Source organism: Emydura macquarii, unplaced genomic scaffold (genome assembly GCF_026122565.2).
Source record: "Emydura macquarii macquarii isolate MOO-44397 ecotype Brisbane River unplaced genomic scaffold, CSIRO-AGI_Emac_v2 contig_2768, whole genome shotgun sequence".
Classification (NCBI taxonomy): Eukaryota; Metazoa; Chordata; order Testudines; family Chelidae; genus Emydura; species Emydura macquarii.
Window position 1 is genome coordinate 50,053,424 of NW_027132905.1, and position 20,256 is coordinate 50,073,679.

The window sequence follows — 20,256 nt, forward strand, 5'->3', positions numbered from 1 at the left end:
AGCAGCTGACAGGCAATTAGGTGGCCTGACGCGCCCTCCCGCCACTTTCCTCTCACGCGGGGAAAAAACCACTTCAGCTCTCCAGCAAGGAGCAGTAAAAATATAAAAGCAAAGCTCCGATTTTTAAATGGTGAGGCCCGTGCAGGTGCTTTTCTCTCCAGGGAACGGCTGAATGGCTAACAAAGAGGGGAGAGAGAGGATTTAATTGTCAACAGTCTGTCGTGCGGCACCTTACCTTGGCGACCTGTGCAGTCACATTAAGTGGAACACGGGAACTGCTGAGCATGTGCACTTGTGTGTGTGTGTGTGCGTGCACGCGCGTGTGCGTGAGCAGGAGGTGTGTGGGGGGAGGGGGGAAGGCACGGGGCGGGGAGGAGGGATCAGTAGGGAACTTATCAGCCACATGGCCACAGCATCCCTCGCTCTGTATAAAGCCTTAATGAGATCACATTGAAAGTACAGAACTGTGAGTAATCCTGCAGTCACCTTATCATTGGAAGAACGTTTGTGAGAATCAAAGGGACAGGTCAGGCCGACCAAATGATTTAGGTCTATGTGGAGTAAGTTATGAACAGGGGTCGGATACAGCACAGCCGCTCTGGCTTAGGGAAAAAGGCACCGGTGCATTTTGGGGTGGGGACAAAACAAAGTGTTTCATGCTGGAATGAGGAATTAAAATAATGACCTACGACGAATTTAAGAATGGCTTGACAAGGCAAGGTGGCCTAGTGGATAGGGTCCTGGACTGGACTCAGAATGCCTGGGTTCTATTCCAGGCCCGCCAATGACCTGCAGTGTGTCCCCTCACCCCCGTCCTCTGTCTGCCTTGTCTGTTTCGACTGTAAGTTCTTCAGAGCAGGGGCTGTGCGTACAGCACCTAGCACAACGTGGCACTGGTCACAGTAACAGCCTTCAAGGCATTGACAAAGATTCTGGGTCACATTTTCCAAAGCACAGAAGTGGCTTAGGCGCCTGAGTCCCACTGACCTTTAGGTACCTTTAGTGCCTTTGTCACTTTTTAAAATGGCCTTGTCTACAGCACAGATGCCTTGTGTTGGTGTAGCTGTACTGGCAGGGGCCCCTAATGCACATACAGCTTATGCCAACAGGAGCTTTTCTGCTGATACAAGAACCCCACCTCCACAAAGGTTATTAGCCATGCCAACAGACGCCCTCTTCTGCTGGTGTAGCAGCAGCTATACTGAGGGTTTTGCCGACACAGCTATGTCAGCGAGGGTGTGTGGTTTTTTTCACACCCCTGACCAACACGGCTATACCAACAAAACGGTGTTGTGTAAACCTGACATGACTCTTAAATCACTTCAGTGCTTTTGGGGACTGTTACCTTATTCAGTCCTGGACGTCTGTGGAGCTACACCCGTTCACAGCATCCGAGGCCCTAGCCTAGCTCATCCTAACCGAGTCAAGAAGAATTTCTGTACACAAAGGGCTAGCTGAAAATACAGGACAAAAGGGCCGAGCTCATTAGACACGTTTACACAGGGAGGATGGGGAGCTTCCGTCTACATTACATGTGGTTAGAGTACCAAGCTCCTAAATCCATTCCTATTTTCCAGGGAGATGTTCAGGTCATACTGGATCACTGGATGCTCTTTCTGCCTTTCAATGGGCCTGTCTTTCCTGCACCAAAGGTCTAAGGTCAGGGAGAAGCAATCAGAGTAAACGCCGTTCTTCCCCCATCTTGCCTCTGAAAATTGCACCATTCCTGCTGTCATGTGTGTTGGTAATCTTCTTCGCCTCGTTCTCTCAGTCTCCCACAGCAAGAGAGGATGAAGCTTTGACAGCTGTGATGCCGGGATTTTCTCTTGCTTGAAATGCATTAATTTGTAAATATCTTCATTTATATGTAAATTCGGAGTTCTTATCCCTGAAGTCCTGTCGCCAGTCTAGCAAAAGCACCAGCAGCTCTAGCTTACAACTTGATTCCTCTTCACGTAATGTTTGGGTTGTTGTCTTCCTCCCCCCGCCCCGTTCCCTTAATTTTATTTTAAAAGCTTTCTCCCTCTCTAATGCCTCCCTTCCCCCTGCTATCTGGGTGAGAACAGGTATGAAATAACCACTGCACCAACATTTAAAGTCCTGACATGTCCATCGAAAGCAGCTGCTCCCATTTCACTAAAAAACAGCACTGCAGACTTTCAGCTGTCATGAGACAGAGGGAAAAGCAGGGGCTGGAGGGAAGAAAGAGGGGGAGCCCTCCGTAAAAGCTCTAGCACCCACGTTTCCAATCAGTGTTTGCAAAGATGGGCAGATATTCAGCACTGGGTCAGGAGAGACAATGCAGAGAAAGAGAGGAAGTCAGGAGGTTCGACAACAGACCTGGCAAAGCGTGAGAGAACAGGTGACCCGCTCGCTCGCTCTGGTCACGTGCTTTGTCATGAGAATGAACATCACGAATTACAATGCATGGGTGGCTTGGCCTCCAAGATGCCTCTGGCTTGTGTTCTCCAGGCGATGGAAGTAGAAGGGGCGGCTGACCAAAGGCACAGAAAAGGTCAGAGTGACTGTGTGTCCTGATTTCAGTGGCAGTCCTTGGAGATATTAACATGCATGACCTGGGCTCCAAAGAGGAAAGCCCTTGGGTACGAGCCTCCGATTCCCTGCACCAGTGAGTGCGCCATGCGATCTTCCAGACCTGGGAACATTTCAGACCCATGGTGCACTGCTGTAAGTGACTGTTCAAAGGGCTGGGCACTGGAGAATCGGGCCCCAGGGGGCCAACACCAACTCCTGAGATCCCATCGCAGGCCTCAGAGGGTGGGGCTCACTCTGTGATTATGGCCTTTTGTAGGGCCTCGGGGACGAGCAACAAACAGAACCCAATTGTTCTGGAGAGTGAAATGGCTCCTCAGGCTTCAGACAGAGACAGTGATGTTCTCTGTAAGCCTCATCCCAGTCTCTGCGGTCTCTTAGGTATTGGACTTAGGCACCGAAACCCAGATCTACGTGCCTCAGTCTGGGGTTTTGTATCCAAATACTTGCGTGACTCTAGGCCAGAGTCATACAGCTGAAGACCACAGGGGACCACCAGATCCTCTGGTCTGACCTCCCACATAACACCGCAGGCCACCTACACCCCCTCCCCACACCAAGCCCCACAACAAAATGAGACCAAAGTATTGCAGCCCTCAGGAGACTAAACCCGCCCTGTGCCACAGGCGGAGAACAGGAGGGGCCAAGGTGCACTAGTGCCTGAGGCCCCTGAATGACGGAGCAGTAAGTGAGATACACCCAGATGATCCCAGCAAGTGACATGCACCCCACACTGCAGAGGAAGGCAAGAAACCCCCCCGGTTCCTGCCAATCTGGACTAGAGGAAAATCCCTTCCTGACCCATGTCTGACAATCAACCACTTCGACCTACGTCTTGAGTATCTGGGACCACGCCCACTTCTGCTGCCTCTGTGGAATGTGGCCTTTTGAGTATGTGTCAGGGGGTGCTGGGTCTCTGTTAGATTGGCTGGGTTGGAATTAGGGTTCTGAACCCCCCTAAACTTTAGAGGCATTTCTATCCAGATCTCAGCTCAACAAAAGCAGCTCGGGCCTATCTCTGGAAATGACTCAGGTAATTCCCTGTTCCACACTTCTGGATTATACCCTACACTCGCTGGAGGCTAGCTGTCTGCGTCAGTATCAGAACTGGGCAAAGAGAGTAAATACATCACAGAGTGTATTATGTGTGTCGCACTTGTCCTAACAACCAGTCCTCTGTGCATGCTTACAATTGCTTCATGGTAGGTTTGCTTGCACACACGTTTTAACCCAGGAGTCTCCTCTGAAATTGATATATCCTATAACTTAGGAAAGTCTTGAGAAACCTCTTCAACAGAGGCGGAGTGGCTTACCGCACTGTCGACTGGTACACCAAATCCTCTCTCCTGCGATAGTTCTCCATGTGCGAGTAGTTGGTGGAGAACATGGCATCAAAGGTGAAGATCTTCTGTTTGATGGTACCACCATCTGTTACCTGCCAAGGACACATAAATGTGCATATGAATTCGATAGCTGGGGTTGTCCTAGCCAAATAAACGGGCAGCATCGTACATTTTCCTGGACCAACATTTGATTCAGAGATGAGTCCAAGCTACCAAGTTTATAACCAACTCCCTCAGAGTCTATGAGGTGTTCAGATCTGGAGTCTTTGTTTGGCTCCATCTCTAGGTTTGAGGCACGAGCTTTCAGGCTAAAGTAGTGGTGGCTTTTTTACTCGTCAACCATGATCTCTGTAGCGACAAAAGAGACCAGTCTAGCTCAAAACCCTGTGCATCAGAAACAGACGTATCCTCAGCAAAAGGTTCTGCCTGGGGCCCCCATGGCTTCCCGCGCACTATCTTGTCTTCATGGTGGAGAAAGACTTGGCGCCTCCTCCTTCACAATGAATGGACATGATCTCTGGTGGTCAGTGACAGTTACACAGAAAATACACAGCTGTGCGGCTTGCTGCACTAGCTCCCATAACTCGTGAGCCTCCCGCTATTTGACCCAGGCGGTCTCTGTGTCCCCGTCGGTGCTAGCTGGTTGTGAGTTTGCTGCCTGCTGTGCTTTACTATCCCCTTCCAACCCAGATCTCCTTCCAAAAACCTTTGACTCAGGGGGAGGGATAAGCTACTTCCTCTAGTGATCAGACACTGGCCCAAACTACCAAGTTTAGAGGGGTTCCAATCCAGAGTTGCTGGCCAGCCTGATGCAGGGGTAGAGACCAGAGTCTGAGGGCATTTAGACCCAACAGTTTGATACCGGCCCTATCTCCAGTAACTGTTGATTCATACGTTTTATAAATCACAACACAGCAGCGCCCATCCAGTGCTTCAGGTGCCCTCGACAGTCTCCGGTGTGCATTAAGACAGGCAGGCATGCCAGTTACCCCGAGATGGAATGGCAAGAACAGAAACGTAACTAGAACTAATCTACCTCCTTGCACAACCCCCAGCCCGGACTCCAGACCACCATTACTCCCAGACAAGGAAGGATGGTCCAGTGGCTAGAGCATTAGTCTGGGTCCAATTGCCAGCACAGCCATGGAGTTCCTGGGTGACTGTGGGCAAGTCTCTCTGGGCCTCAGTTTCCCACCATAATATGGGGCTAACTGCACTTCTCTACCACCCCGGGGTGTTGTCAGGCTGAGTATCCTGAAGATTGTGAGGTGCTCAGATGTTATAGTGATAGGAGCGAGATAAGTCCCTTAAGATAGAAGACAAAAAAGGTGCAAACCTTGATGGCTAGCACACTCAGGTTGTTACAGATAGGGGGAGGAATGGGGTGTGTGGGGAGAAGTATCCCACCTCCCCCACCCCGTCTCTTCTGTCCGCTTTTAGATTTTTATTTCCTTTTCCCACAAATGATTAAAAAAAACCCACCCCGTTCTCATCTGCTAGGCTGTTATCTCCGCAAAGTTTCCAACTATTCCATCACAAGAACAGAGGCCATTTCTCTGGCTTCATTTTCTCCAACTCCTATCTCCAGCCAGCTGGCCTGATTTTCTCGTTAAAGGAACCTTATTGTAAGAGGCTCTGTCTGGTGGGGATTAAGTTCCCCTGTTCTCCCCTCTAACTCCTTCCACTCCCGGTAAAGCTTCCAAGATTTATACCCCCCCCCCCCACACACACCCTTACTTTTTGTGGTTAGGGCTGTTCCAACACAAATTAGTACAAAGTTGAAAAAAGTCAGTGGGGGGTGAAAGAGAGAGAGAGAGAGAACAAAAAATAATCCAGAGGGGAGGATAAAATAAAAGGAAGAAACTTTGATCCACCATTCACACAGCTGGCTTTTGAGGTCTGGCAGTAGGGCTATGATTCCCGCAGACTGCCAGAGAGGCTGGGAGCTCGCCTGTGTGGCTCCCGTGCTGTAAGAAACAGGTCAGAGCTTTCCCAAGATGCAGGGCTGTGCACCCCCACCTTAGAGCCACTTAAATTACCTACCCCTCCGTGCGGCTGCATTTTCCCGCTTGTCTCAACGTCTTCCTGATCAAAATCTAACCCTGAACACTGTGTGAGGGTCCTGGCTGCATGGGGATGGGGGAGATGCCTCTTGGGGAGTAATCCTTTCTCTTGTCAAAATGCTACCCTGAGGGGGAGCACCACAACAGAGCTCCCCGATTCTCTCTTCCCCTGTTGGCTGCTCCTGTCGGTTCACCTACATCACTGCACCGTGGCTCCACCCGCTGTGATGAGATGGAAGGGGCAAGGTCAAAACGTAGGGGAGAGAAAGTCCATGTGTCCTGAGACTCAGCAAGCAATGGGGACCCGAGCTCTCCACAGGTGAGGAGCGATTTGATCATAGCACCCTGTGTTGCGTGAACCCAATGCTGCTGCGAATAAAAGGTGGATCTCTACCCTTTCAATAAAAAGGGGGTCTATTGAGTATGTGGCTCCTTTCTGGCCATCTCTGCAAGCCAGCAAGATGCATTAAGTGATCTACCAGTGAAATGTCCACTGCAGGACTTTAAAATTCCACTAACGCTTTAACCAACTCTTCCACCTCCCCCTTACATCTTGTGTTTCTGACTTAGCTCATTTAAAAATCAGTGAAGGGCCCAAACCAGGACCTGAGATACAAACACTCGGAGAACAGCCGGAATTCAAATTCTGGTTTGATCCATTCGGAATCCATTTCCCTCATATGAATTTCACAACAGGTGTTCATCTCTAAAACGGGCCAAATCGCAACCCAGCTCTTGGATACTGAGCTGTTCAATGGCCAGATCTTGATCCAAATTGTGCATCTTGGGCTCATATCTATTTAAAACAAAGAAGTAAACCCGATAAGGGAAAAGTGCACTCCTGGCTCCTTCTGAAGCTATTTCAGAGTCATTCAGTGGCTTATATTCGAACTGCTTGCACAAATGGAGCCAATAAAATCCAGGAGCAGCACTTTGCAAATACACGGGAGAGGGTGTCAGCCATGTACCTCGCAGGAAACAACATTATACATACAAAGCTTCTGCCACAGAGCGGTGCTGGGAGTCTGGTTATGCTGCCACAAGACATTTTGCAACAAGGGCTTTGCCTGCATGGCAAGTGTGTTTCGCTCTTAATTTTGCAAAGGCTGGATAGCAAACAGTGGCAAATCTAGGGTTTATAACTGAGCTCAGCCGATGGGCAGCATTTGCTCTGCAGTGAGTTTATTACCTCCCGAGTTGATTGACAGTGGCTCCGACTGATTTAGAACCTGACGCTAGAGAGGGGCACCCTATTTTGGCTGAAGTTTTTTTTCCCACCGAGAAATGCAGATTCAGTTTGAACAAAATATTTTGCAAATTTGCGTCAAATTGTTCCAGTCAGGGAAAAAAAAACAAAAAACCCCAGAACAATTGGGAGAAAAATCAAAAAGTTTCGATTTTTCGATGTGCAACATTTCTTTTCAAAATTTACTTCAATTCCCCCCAAAAAGAAAAAAGCTTGAAAATGAAATGAAGCGTTTCATTCTGGATCCAATGAAACATTTCTTTTGACATGAATTTTTCCCCCTCCCCCAGCTTTTTGGTTCACTGAAAATTTCAAAGAAATTTTGTTTTGGGTTAACCCAAACTATTTTTTTATTATTATTATTCAGACCAGTCACTGAACAAAACAATCAGTTATTCACACCGCTCTGCCTAACACCATCCTGGCTCCCAGATCTTTTCTCTTACTGTTCTCCTAGCTCACAGCTCCTATAGTAGAATAATAATGATCAGGGACAAGGGTGGTGGTGCTGATAATGGCAGGAGCAATGACTAGAATTCCAGACAAGGGCTTTACAGACATGACAGTGAAGGTATGACTACATCCAAGGGCAGCAAGAAAATAAAGCCACAAAGAAGCTTGTTGGGAAGGGGCTGGGAGGTCATCAGGGAGCCACGGATGGTCACTAAATGCACTAATGATGGGTATGATCAATGCACTGATGAAGAGCATCAGAAGAGTACAGTAATATTCCATTTTAAAATCAGGCCAAGCACATGCATGGGTGCTTCCAAAGAAGGCAGCCCGTCTACTTCCCATAATGCAGCTGTCCCAATTACTATTGAGGAGGGGAAACTTCCTTCCTGACCCCGATAAGCAGTCAATTTATGCCCTGAAGCCTGAGATTTGATTACCCTTATCTTAGCACCCAACCCTACAAATGCTCATAAAATGTTTCAAGTTCCTCCTAAAAATTATCCATCCTCTGGTTTTTGTTTTAACTCCAGCTGAAACATGCCGAGTCAGCATCCTGCTGGGCGATGTCCATCCATCAATGACACAGCCTTTCTTCATTCTACTCTGAGAGCCATGTGTGGGCTTGGAGCAGGGAAGAGGATTAGAAGAAGAGAAAGCAAAGCAAGAAGGCACTTGCATGTTGGGCTTTCTGCTTGCATCTGCCTTTCTCCTGCCGCAGGTATGGCCCCATTATTTTGCTCTTTAAATGCAGCCTGCGCTACCATTTCTATCTCAAATTTTACTCCATTTTTTTTTTATTACACAGAGGAGGAAAAAAGCTGTCAGTAAAACTGTCTCTTCAAATTTATTTGCCTAGGCAGAGGCTTTTATTACAAAGAAAATACACACACACACATACACGAGATAAAGAACTGCAAAAAGAATTATCCGAGACACAAATCTCCAGCTCTTTGGGGGAGGAAGGGAAGTTTTCAAGGACAGGTCCAATTTCCCTTTGCCTTTATTTACATCTTTTTTTTTTTTTTTGACCAAGCAAATGAACCTGCTCTGGGACCAGTGAAAGAAAGAAAGTTTTACAGTCGCTCACAGAGCCGGGACAAAAGTCAGAGCTCTTCTGTTCAGTATCACTGTGGATTTTCAAGTCACTGGGACTATTTCAGAGACAAACCAGTGTTTGCACATACCGGTAGCTACAGGCCTTATTTCAGGCATAAATCCACCACAGCCCACTCCTTTTAGCCTTTACCCATTGGGATGCGCGTATCTCAGAGACCTCAACTTGTGGCCCGCTCCACAGCCTGTTAAAATTAATGGGAATCAACTTTCCACTGATTTCAGTGAACTTGGGATCAGGGTTATGGGGGGGGCGTCAATGCTCCGATTCAGCTAGCGACTTCAGCACAAGCACACGAGTAGCCCCCCTGGACTTCGAGTGAGTCGCTGGAGGAGGCTGCACTGACTTCAGTGGAACGACCCAGGTGCTTAAAATTAGCCACATGCTTCTGTACTGCAACAAACCAGCCGGCTCCATTGCTGGAGACCTTGCCTCCACCCAGGCGCTGCTGCGGGCAACGGATCTAGGCTGGCGGCGGAGGGCACAGCCTTACCCAACCCCACAAGTAGCCACTAGAGGGTTCCCCCACGCCAAGGCAGCTGAAGTTGGGATTAATTTCTGTATTGATATTCATACAGGAACAGCCAATGCAGAGTCCAGAATGGTAAGCGACTAGAAATAGCAGTGTAGACATTCCCGCTCGGGCTTTCTTGCGGGTGGGCTTGGAGTTCCAGCCGTGCCCTAGCCAGGGTGAGGGCTCGAAGCACTGACCTGCTCTGTGCTCCAGCAGAAGCATTTTAGGGATGTTGGGAGGCCATGGATGCAATCCTGCAAGGACATCCCTGCTGGCCGCGCCAGGTCCACACAGCATACAGAGAATTACTCTCTCTCAACCTAAATGCACAAGTGCACACAGGGCCTCCACATGCAATCACCTGAGCCTGTGTCTAATGCACTGGACAGGGACTCAGCAGATCTGGATTCAATTCCCAGCTCTTCCATCGGCTCCCCTGCGCGACCCCGGGCCAGTCACTTCGGCCCTGATCCACAAAGCTCTTTTGGCTCTGAACTTCTCCTGATCTCACTGGAAGTTTGGAACCTAAATAGCTTCGTGGCTCTGGGCCTGCGTCTCTCTGGGCGTCAGTTCCCCATCTGTGCAATGGGGATAATCCTCCTCCCTTCTCCCACCTCTTGTCTGTTCAGTGAGCTCTTTGGGGCAGTGGCTGTCTCACCCTGTGTTTGTACAGCGCCTAGTACAATGGTTGGCATCTTACGCTAGCGAAAGCCTCGAGGTGCTACGGAGCAACATATAGCCAGAATGCAGCATGAGACTCCCTGACAACACACAGGGCCCTCTCCAGCTCCTGTTAAGATACAGCCAAGGCTCTGAATGCCTCTCACAGCCCCAGCAGTGAATTCTCCTCTTGTTTATTCTCCCCTAATGAAGTTCCATTTGCCGAGATGGGAGCTGGCGGTGTTCCGATAATAGCGTTAGCTGCCCATTGTTGTGCCATTAAACGGTGGAACATTGGATTTTCCAGCGCGTCGCACCGCGCTCTGCTGCAGCGGGGGTACCATGGGGACGAAGGGGAGGGGAGTGTCCGGATGCTAGCAGTGATTCCTGGGCACCTTCCCTCGCGCCTGGATGCCGTGCTTCTCTCTTTAAACGTCAGCGCCGCTGTCGGTTCCGTGTTCAGTCTAGCAGCCTAGCCCTGCCATCCCCACCTGACGGAGCATGTTCACAGTGTGCAGCGGCCTGGCAGTAACAGACGTGAAGCTGGCTGGCTGGATGAGGAAGGAGTATCCTTTGCAGTTAACATGCGCACTTGCTTCTCTCACAGAGCCAGGAACAGAAGCCAGGTCTCTTGACTCCTTCTGCAGTGTCCGACTCACTAGGCCATGCTGTTTCATCCTCGTGGGGCTCCGGTGAATGCCAAGTTTAGCAAAGCCCATGGAGGGGAGGAGGGGGGACCTGGACACCCCCCCTCCAACGAGGCCTGCCGGCGCCCTGCCTCTGAAACCGCAGGGCTTTGTGCAGCACCAGTTGTGATCCCAGCTGGTATCATCCACAGGTGGCTATCTTCTCTGGTCGCCCCGGGCCACATGGTATGGCAGCAGCACAAGTGGTTTCATCCTCTTCTGCTGTATTGGATACGTGAGTGAGGACAGAGGGCTGTGGCAGGGGAGTGAAATCTCCTGTTGCCTCCCCTAGTTACGCTGTTAAGAGAAGGAGGAAATGCCATGGGCCAACACCACTCTGGACCCACGACCCCCTGGTGCCCATCCAAAATGAGATCCAGGGTGGGGGTGTTTGTGGGGCCAGGAGGAAGGCAGCTTGCAGCATTTCGCAGTGGTTTCCCATTGGCCTGCTTCTGTAAGTGCTGCTTACCGAGATGAATGGGGTTCTGCAGCTCATCTCCGTTTTGAGACCTCTCCAATCCGAAGGGTTTCGTGCAGAATACGACAACAAAAGCAAACACCAACCTAAGAGCTGGAGCTGGCCCTTGACTCCTGTCTGATCTGCACGACCGGGTCAATCAGTATATTCTGCATCCTCCACCCCGGCCACTGTTTCCAGGCTGCGTGATGCAGCAGGAGGCATCATTGTGTGGCGAGTCCCCAGCGTCTGAACCCCCAACACGGGAGCTCCGCGGCGTATGGCAGCCTGCTATCGTAGCTTGCAGCAATTTAGTAACCTCAGCATGCTCAAAACACTATCTCCCCGAAGCAGGCTGCAGCAGCTATAACTGTCCCCGCAACAAATCAATATAATCTATGCACTCCTAATCCTCGATCTGCCTACAGTAAACTGCTGATCAGTATAAACTTGCTTCTTCCAACTGCACGGACTCCCTGCAGTATATTGCAGCATGCACCACTGTGCTGCCGCTGATGAATGTAATTTGCATCCTCCCACAGCAGTGTGTCCCTGCAGTAAATTGCCGCATACACACCGGGGGGCTGTAGGAAACCAGTAAAACCTACACATCTTCACTGCTCACCAGCAGCAGGCTGCAGCGCTGAATTTTTTCTCCCCACCTGCTGCCACCATAGCCAGAATCCCAGCATGACTCTGCTTAAGCGTCTCTTTTTTGTTGCATTCATATTTTTCCCCCTATGTCGCTCGTTTCCATGCAGGCTGGGCTTTGCCCAAATCGTCTTATTGATTCTTTCCAGGCTCCCGACACTGCGTTTGAAGATGGAGATCTGAAGCGCGGTAAATGTACTTAGGTCTGTCAATGCAACAAGCAAACGGGACGGTTATTTTCACTTGGCTTGTGCAAACAAATAGAACAAAACACAACTAGCCTAGCGTTCTCCCAACAGCTGCCTTCCAAAATCACTCACCTCTCTTTCTCTTTTTCTTTGTGTTCCACAAAACCAATTACAGGTTGGAAATTGCTGTAATAAACTTGATATCCCACTTATGGCCCAATCCCGCGGCTGCTACAAAGTGTAATAATGGCAGGGAGCAAAAACAGCTTGTGTGTTTTGCTCGAGCTGTTTAAATTACATTCCCCTATTACATACCATTCCTTTCCATCTCGGAACGCTTTCACTATCCCACTAACAAAGGCCAGGCATGCACTCCGGAGCTCGTTGCTGGAGGTATTTCTTTCCAGGAAGGATTTCAATGAGTTGATTAGAATCTCTTCTTAATTCCACATTAAAACAGAGTGGCACTGCCATTTGCTCTAGATTTGGGGTGGGTAATGGGTTGGAGCGTTTTTTTGCACCTCCTCATTTCACGTTAATAACTGACTATGCAAATACTTTTCTCAAAGACAGGCTCAAACAGTGATAGCAACACCTTGCCCTTATGCAGATCTGCTCTTATCCAGATCTGCTCTTATCCAGATCTCAAAGAAAGGATTGCTTGTCATATTACTAGGCAGTAATACTGTGGGAGAACCTAAAGCTGTACCCCCATTGTGCACATGCAGAATGGTCCCTGTCTGGAAGACTATTCCTATTGTTCACATGGGGAAACTGAGGCATGGAGAGGTGAAGGGACTTGGCCAATGGCACACAGCAGGCCAACTGCAGAGCTGGGAATAGGGCCCAGGTCTCCTGAGTCTCCATCCCAGTGCCCTATTCTCTAAGCCATGCTGCCTCCCAGCCTGCAGGTCTCAAGGGGAGCCGTGCCAAAATGGAAAGGCAGGCTGGTGACCTGGGAAATGGGTTTGGACATCCCAATTCTGGACAGCACATGAGACTGCAGGGAGAGAGGAGCTGCAGACCAGGACAAACACTCACTGACAGACTTAACGCCTGCCGTTTGCCTGCACATTCCCTGGTCTCAGTAGGTCCTATTTATCCACCGAGTAGAAATGGCCCAGGCAAGGGGCAGCCACTTCTCACGGCCACGTGTGGAGTTCGGCCTCCACGACCTAGTGAATCCTCCGCCCCGGTGCTGAGATTCCCACAAGGGCGCGGATCAGAACTAGCGGACAGAACTAGCAGGGATGAGGTGTGAGATAACAGGGGGTGCTGCCCGTCCGGACCAAGAGACGTGGGACTGGAACAGCAACTGTTGCTGCCGGTCTAGATCACGGCACCCTGGAAGACGTGCGCGGCGGGAGAAGGGCTGGAAAAGCAAAAGTGCTGCCAGACAGGATTGAGCTACGCTGGCAGACAGGGCCCCCACCTGAGGGGAAAAGGGTATACTTTACCGGGGCCCAAAGGCCCTGGGGGGCCCGGCCCATGGGTGTGTATGTGGGAGGGGGCCCGTGTTACAAGTCTGTGCTGGACCTGAAAAAATTATGCTTGGGCCCTGCTGGCAGAGATGCCCAGGAGGAAGAGGGTAGGACTGGCAGAGCAGAGGCGAGGTGCGTGCGGGGAGGCTGGAGTTCTGGTGGATCTGCCATGCTGTGCCCCGTTCCCCCACAGCCAGCAGCTATTAACATCGCTTCACTCCCCAACGCCAGTGCCCCCCCCAAATCACCGAGGAGCTAGAGAAAGACGGCAGATGAACACCAGCTCGGAACGGCCTGTTCCTCAGGGATTACAGCCAGGTTCCGATGAAAAGGTGCCTACCAAATAGTCTATCTCCAGGGATTAGTCTGATTTATACGCCTTTGTCTGAGCCCCGGGGCTGGCTTCTGAGCGAAATTACATATATTTAAAGTTGCTCACGAATCGACTGCAGGCTCAGGAGCCCAGGCACTTCTCGCTCGCTTTGGGAGGGGAGATAATTCAGGGACTCCAACGTCTCCTGTCGGGCTGAGCGCGGGAAGCCGGGATGGAGCTATTTCATTAAGGCGGAAAACTGATTAGTCTCATTCCACCCTGGGCCCAAATCACAGACTCAGCTCCCCCCTCTCCTAACACACACATCCACCAACACACACAGAGCCCTCCACAGCCCCCAAACATACACACACACACACACACACACCTGCCCCCCACCAATCTGCATACACAAGGACTCATGCACATCTCTCAGTAATTCCACAACATCACATATTCCACACAGCGCACACATTCCCCCCTTCCACACACAACTCAGATGTCACTAAACAACCCCATCTCCCACACACAAATGATCTCCCCCACACTCATCCCCAACAATCCCAACACACACACACCTTCCCCAAAAAACCATGCGCACGCACTTCTAAACGCCAGCACACACCTCAACACACACATCCTGAGCTCACACACACAAAGCCACAACTAACCTCGGCCACAGACTCCGTGATTCCAAAACAAACAAGGACCTCCCACAGGGCATAGTTCCCAACACAAAAAAAGGCACACGCGGCCTCCACAAACCTCCCTCGATAACCCCAGCGCACACCACAGTGCAGGTGTCCAACCCACAAACTCACAACCACCACAGCCACACCCATGCTTCAACAACACACATGTCCACTGAGATACATGTAGACTCACCTAATAACACCATCACATTCATAAACCGAACACACACATCCCCCACCACGACACCCCCCCATTAAACCTCCCACAATATTCCTCAACAACCCATGCACACACGCAGCCCTCAAGTCACCAAAAGACACACTTGACCCTCCAAGCACATATTCCCCCTTTAATGCACACCCTCAGCCGAGCAACGCACACACACACACAAGGAGCCAACACACAAATGAAATAATACCAATAAAAAGAGACATGGAGCGAAAGGAGCATTTAAGGAATCAGAACTGAGCAAAGAATTGCCCGGGGCTGGAGCCTGTGCCATGCATTATTTATAAACCAGAGTGAAAATTGTATTTCTGACAAAAAAACAATTATTTCCACTGTGCCGAGACGCCGTTAACCTCCTGCCCTTCCGTGTTGCCAGAAGCAAGATCCCCTCCCGACTCCCCTCCAGTTACTATCGCTTCTCCATTGACCAGGCATTTTGCTTTCACTCTGCCCCACTCGCGCCATCAGCGCTGGAAGACAGATGAATTGCTCTCTGAGAATCAACGGGGGAGATCTGCTTTTGGCAGAGAAAGCTGGCGTCATAAATTGCCTGGTCTCATCTGGGTCCTCTGCGAGGCGGTGCAGGGAACCCAGTGGAGAAGTTTACAGAAGGATGCAGAGCAGCTAGCAAACCACACCCCAAACCCCACAGTGATGGGGAACGTCACAGGGTGCTATGCGGAAGCCCCTTTTTGGGGATCCCCATAATGTGCAACTTTCCTGACGGCTCAATCCATAGGTGGCTTAGCTGAAGGACTCAAGTAGTCCAAAGCCACTCTGGCTTGCGGCTATGAATCCTCCGCTTAACGTAGCATTGGCTGGTTGGAGAGAAACAGGGAGAGACTCCAACGAGCCACTGAATTCTCAGCTGCAGTGAGAATGTGGTGCATTACAGAGCACGCAGCGACGGTCTGGAGCACTGAGGAGTCTACTAGTGTGCCCTAGTGCATGAAGCAACGGGTGCACGGCGATCACCGTGCACATGGTAACAGTATGGCCCACCCCATGGTTACATGAAATACCAGGACAGAGCAGGAGGTGGTCAGAGAGAGCAAAGAGTGGTTTACAAGTAACAGACCCCTCGTGGGTCATCCCAGGGTTCACCACTTCCTGCTCTAAAAGCGTGGGCCTCTATCACTTCTGCTATAGGAGTAACTTCACTCGCTGTTAGCAGTAGTAGGCTCTTACCCTTGATATTGACCAGTCGTTAGAGGAGGACACTGACTCAGTGGGTTATGTGCACATCACACAGCAGCTGTGCAGGCTACATGGTCACAGTGTCCGGTGGCGGGTGTGGATGGCAAGCAGTCGCCATACAGAATACGCAGTCGCCACCAGAAGCACTCGGGAGCCATTTGTAAGGTTGTCTGTTTGATTTTTTTTTTTTCCCATGGGAAAGTGCCAGAGAGCAAAATGGCAAATTGCACCGGGGTGGGCACATGGCATTTCACAGGTCTGGGGGGAAATTCTGAGTCAGTGCGCCCAGGTTTGTCACTTAGCAATGCAGCACGGTAACAGGACGATCGCCCAACACACGCACTCTGGAGTGACACACTCAGACTAGGCACTGCAGGCTAGGTGGTGCCTTCAGACACAGCCTTGAGCAAGGGGCAGTGCATGTACTGCCCTATCCAGGGAGTAATTCCAGAAGGCCCTGCTTCAGAGACATCCTCCCTCTGGAAAGGGTATAACTTAATCCCCTCCATGCACCTGGTCAGCGTATAGACAGAAGAAGAGATTCCACCCACTCCCTCCCTCTGTCTGCTTCATCCCTGCCCACCTGTCTGCAGGCAGGAGCATCTACTACATTCCATCCAAAAGACCACAGGAGGTCTTACTCAGCCCATCAGGGACGTGTGCAGAGGGTGGATGGATGAGGGCTTACTTCCTGCTCTCACGTGGCTCAACAAGGCCAAAATCTAGCCTGCAGTGTTTTTCAGACCATGCTAGGCTGCCCGTGCTGGACGACATTGCTCTGCACACCCAGGCCAGCTGAACTGGTTGCCTGGCTTTCGCAGAACCAGATTAAGCCGGGTTTTCCCTGGGAGGCTGGGAATGGCTCTGGTCCTCTGTAAGCCCCAGGGGAGGGTTAAAAACTCACATTGCTTCGAGGCACTTTGATAAAACGGACCATTCTGCTCCACCGAGTTCCTCCGCTTCTGGGCCCAACCTCGTGGCGGCATTTCTTGTCGCTCCATGCTTCGACGCATCCCTCCGTGACTTCTGCTTAAGTGGCAAAATCCACCAGCCTGTCACACGCCAGATGAGTTGCTGTCGGCTCCGACTGGTCCTTTTTTTCCAGCCTTCGCACTCCTGGAGCCGTCTGCAGGGCTGGGGTGAGCGGGGAGGGCGACGCAGCCATCACAGCATCAGCTTTCCCTTCATTGCAAAAAGAAATGCAGTGACCCACGGGATCAGCGTATCCAAAAAGAGAGAGAGGCTCCATATTTCACCTGGGAAGTCAGGGCTGAAGCTCAGTTTTGTGGCTGCAAGAACTCCTTGCACAGGAGATCTTTGGGCTAGTCACATCCTCTTTCTTCTAGGCCCCGGGCTTCCTTTTCCCATATGCCCGTGCTTCCTAGAGTGGTCCGGTCTGCAGGTCTTGCGTAGTTCCACTTGCTCGCAGCACGGATGGAGCTCAGGATCTCTGGACCTCAGTGAAGGAGCCTTTACTGCCCGAACTAAAACAAGCCAGCTCCGTTTGCGAAGACTCAGCTTGAAGGAGCCCAAGTTTGAGGGCTCCGCCGCAAACTCTCAGTGTCGTGGTTCCCATGGCAACAATACAGGCTTAGCCGAGCGGAGCCTTCCGTTGGTCAGAGCTCTGCCCTCGGTTACCCCAGCGCCCTGCCACCGAAGCATTGGCTGAAGCCGGCGGCGATGCATGGGCGTGAGCGAGGGCACGTGCCAGCCCGAGAGCCATGCAGAGCCTGAATCGCTGGCTTACATCACCTCCGCCGCAAGAGGAATGGAGAAAAGCTTTCTGTGTCCCGTCACTCGTTCAGCTGTACCTCCTGCAGCGCGCGCGACAAAACCCCGGCTCGCCCGCTGGGACCTGCCCCAGGTCTCACGGAGCGCCCCGGGGTGGAACCCGCCCTGGCAGGTCTCAGCTAGAGCGAGGCTAAGATTGGAACCACGCACCCGGACCTCCCCATGTCCCATGAACTTTGGGCGGGGAGGGGTCCAGAGAAAACCTAACCCATGATGTTTTACAGAAATCAAGCCCACCTCCGCTTTCCCCATATCTAATTTCATCCCTCACCTTCCGCCCTCTTAAATATCAGGGGCTTGATTCATCTCCACTTGGGCAGTTAATTGGGGGGTGGGAAAGAGGGGCAGTTTTCTTATAAAGCACCAGACACTGGCCACGAGATCCTGCAATGGATCTGCTAAAAGAAACTCCATGAGCCAGATCCCAGCTGGTATAAATCAGTGTAAGCTCCATTGAAGTCAACAGAGCTATGAACTCCACCCATTTACACCAGCTGAGGATCAGGCCCCATATTCCAAGTGGTATGTTCTATAGGGGAAGATCAGGCAAGTTGGGGCAAATCCGTCTCAGGTGTAACTCAGACACGTTACTCCAGTCATGCACCTGACTCGAAATACGATGCTCTGCATTCTGCGCTGAAGTGTCTTGGGTAAGATGAGGCTGATCTCTCTGCCATGACATTTATCTCCCTGAGCAAGGAGAGCACTTGAGTGACGCAGCCATGGCTGAGTTATCCCATCGACACTTGTGGGAAGATAAGTGTCACAACAGAGATCAGCTGTCACGTCTCCTGTAGAGTCTCCGGCTCCTTGCTACTAGGCAGGGCCGAAATTGCCTTCGACGACAGCTACAGCGCCACACGTCTGGTTCCAGTGAGGTCTCTGAGCTATAAATGGCCTGAAAGGTGGGGGTCTGCAGAGACACTGTACAGTAAGGCCCTGTGCCTGGACACGGAATAGCTGGGGGAGTGAAGCCCACCTGTGCCTAGTATTCCCAGGAAAAAGCCAACCCAGGAAACTCAGCCATTAGCCGTGAGCAGCCCAGGATGTATTTGCAGTGGCCGAACATCCTTTGCCCATTTCCATCAGCTGTGATCACCGCCTGGAGGATCAGCAGGCAACATCAGTGAGCTGCACCCACACGCCCGTTGGATGACATCAGCTAGTGCCCACCAGCTGCTGTGGACAGGTCTGCACCACTGCACGTGCTCACGGCAGTCGTTCGGCCCCGCGGGTCTGACCTGGGCCCAGGGCGCCAGCTGCTGTGCTCTGCTGTGCTCTGCTGGCCCTGCCGATGGACACACCTGCGCTTGTGCGCCCGCTCGCCCGCCCATCCGCCGCCAGTCAGCACAGTAGCTGAGCAAACCTGCGTAAGATCAGTTTCCTGCTTCCTAGCATTGGCTTAAAGAGCACATTCAAGGGACTCCAAGGAGCAGATAATCCTAAAGCACACCATTAAACTGTCAGATGCTTTACCCTGCCTTCCTTACCTCTCCCATCAGGGCCAATTACTGAGACACGTTGAGCTGCATGTCACGCCTAGCGCCCCGCTCCTCCGCTCTGATCCACACCCTCCTACTCCCTCATATCCTCCGCGATGCCCCCCTCCGCTCTAGGCGTCCTTGCTGCAGGGGAGCGCGCTGGGAGATCCTGCACACACACGGATCTGTCCTGCCGATGGCTGTTGGCTTAGCAGGGGTTGGATCGAACACTGCAGGTGGGTTGTTTTGAATGGCCCAGATTCCTCAGCTGGCGTAAATCAGCATGGCTTAATGGAGCTAGGCTGACTTACACCAGTGAAAGATCCAGCCCAGTAACAACAGTGCCTAGCACTCAGCCAGAGGCACTGGGGAGGTCAGTCTGCAAAGCCATATGGAAGGTGGTGGCCGGGCCAGCCACCTCTGTCTGGGACTCCAGAAACGGAGTATCCAAGAATAGCCCCAAACGGCAAAGGAAGAACAGACCCCGTCAGTACCAAGCACTGGACCCATCCCTACCATTACCACCCCATCCCTTCTGCTAGCATCGTCCCAGTCTCATCTGCATCGAGCCTCAGACAGTCGCTCCCAGCCAAGCCCCTGTCTAGGCCGGGCACCAGGAAAGCTCAGCCTGTCACACCCTCTAGTCAATGACAAGCAAGTCACTTGCGTGGGAACAGCAGCGCGGCACAAAGGGTCTGGCTGCCTCTCCCAGAAGCCACATGCACACGCTTGTGGAAGCCCTCATAGAGGATTCGTTGGAGAAGAGGATCTGTCTGTCTGTCCTTCCATCCACCCGTCCTTATGTGGCTCTCCTTACAATAGTAACTGAGACCCCTCTGAACCTCTTAAGCCACAGAGAAGGGTCTAAACGAAAATCACAGAGGCCAAATTTTCCGCTAAGTGACACCGGTGTCAATCTAGAGCAAGACCATTGTCGTCAGTGGAGTTGCTCTGCATTTACACTACGCCACTGAGCAGAACCTGGCCCCTGATCTGAACTCCCCTGTTCCCTTCCACTCCTGTTTGTTCAGGTCTCAAGTATTTCAGGCAGTGTCCCTTTAAACGTGTTGTTCTCCCGAAGACCAATAGGAAATACCCTGCTTCTCTCCCCATGACAGCATGGCTGGGCTGCTGCAGGTAA

The 20,256-nt window shown here is 51.4% G+C and overlaps 1 protein-coding gene across 3 annotated transcripts in view; it reads right to left on the reverse strand.

Moving 5' to 3' along the window:
• Positions 1–20,256, reverse strand: part of IGSF21 (immunoglobin superfamily member 21) — a 216,529-nt gene that overhangs the window by 76,988 nt on the left and 119,285 nt on the right. For all 3 annotated transcript variants that reach the window (XM_067566919.1, XM_067566917.1, XM_067566918.1), the window contains exon 3: positions 3,867–3,988. In XM_067566919.1, the coding sequence (XP_067423020.1) occupies positions 3,867–3,988 (122 nt within the window). The remainder of the gene's footprint in view (positions 1–3,866; positions 3,989–20,256) is intronic.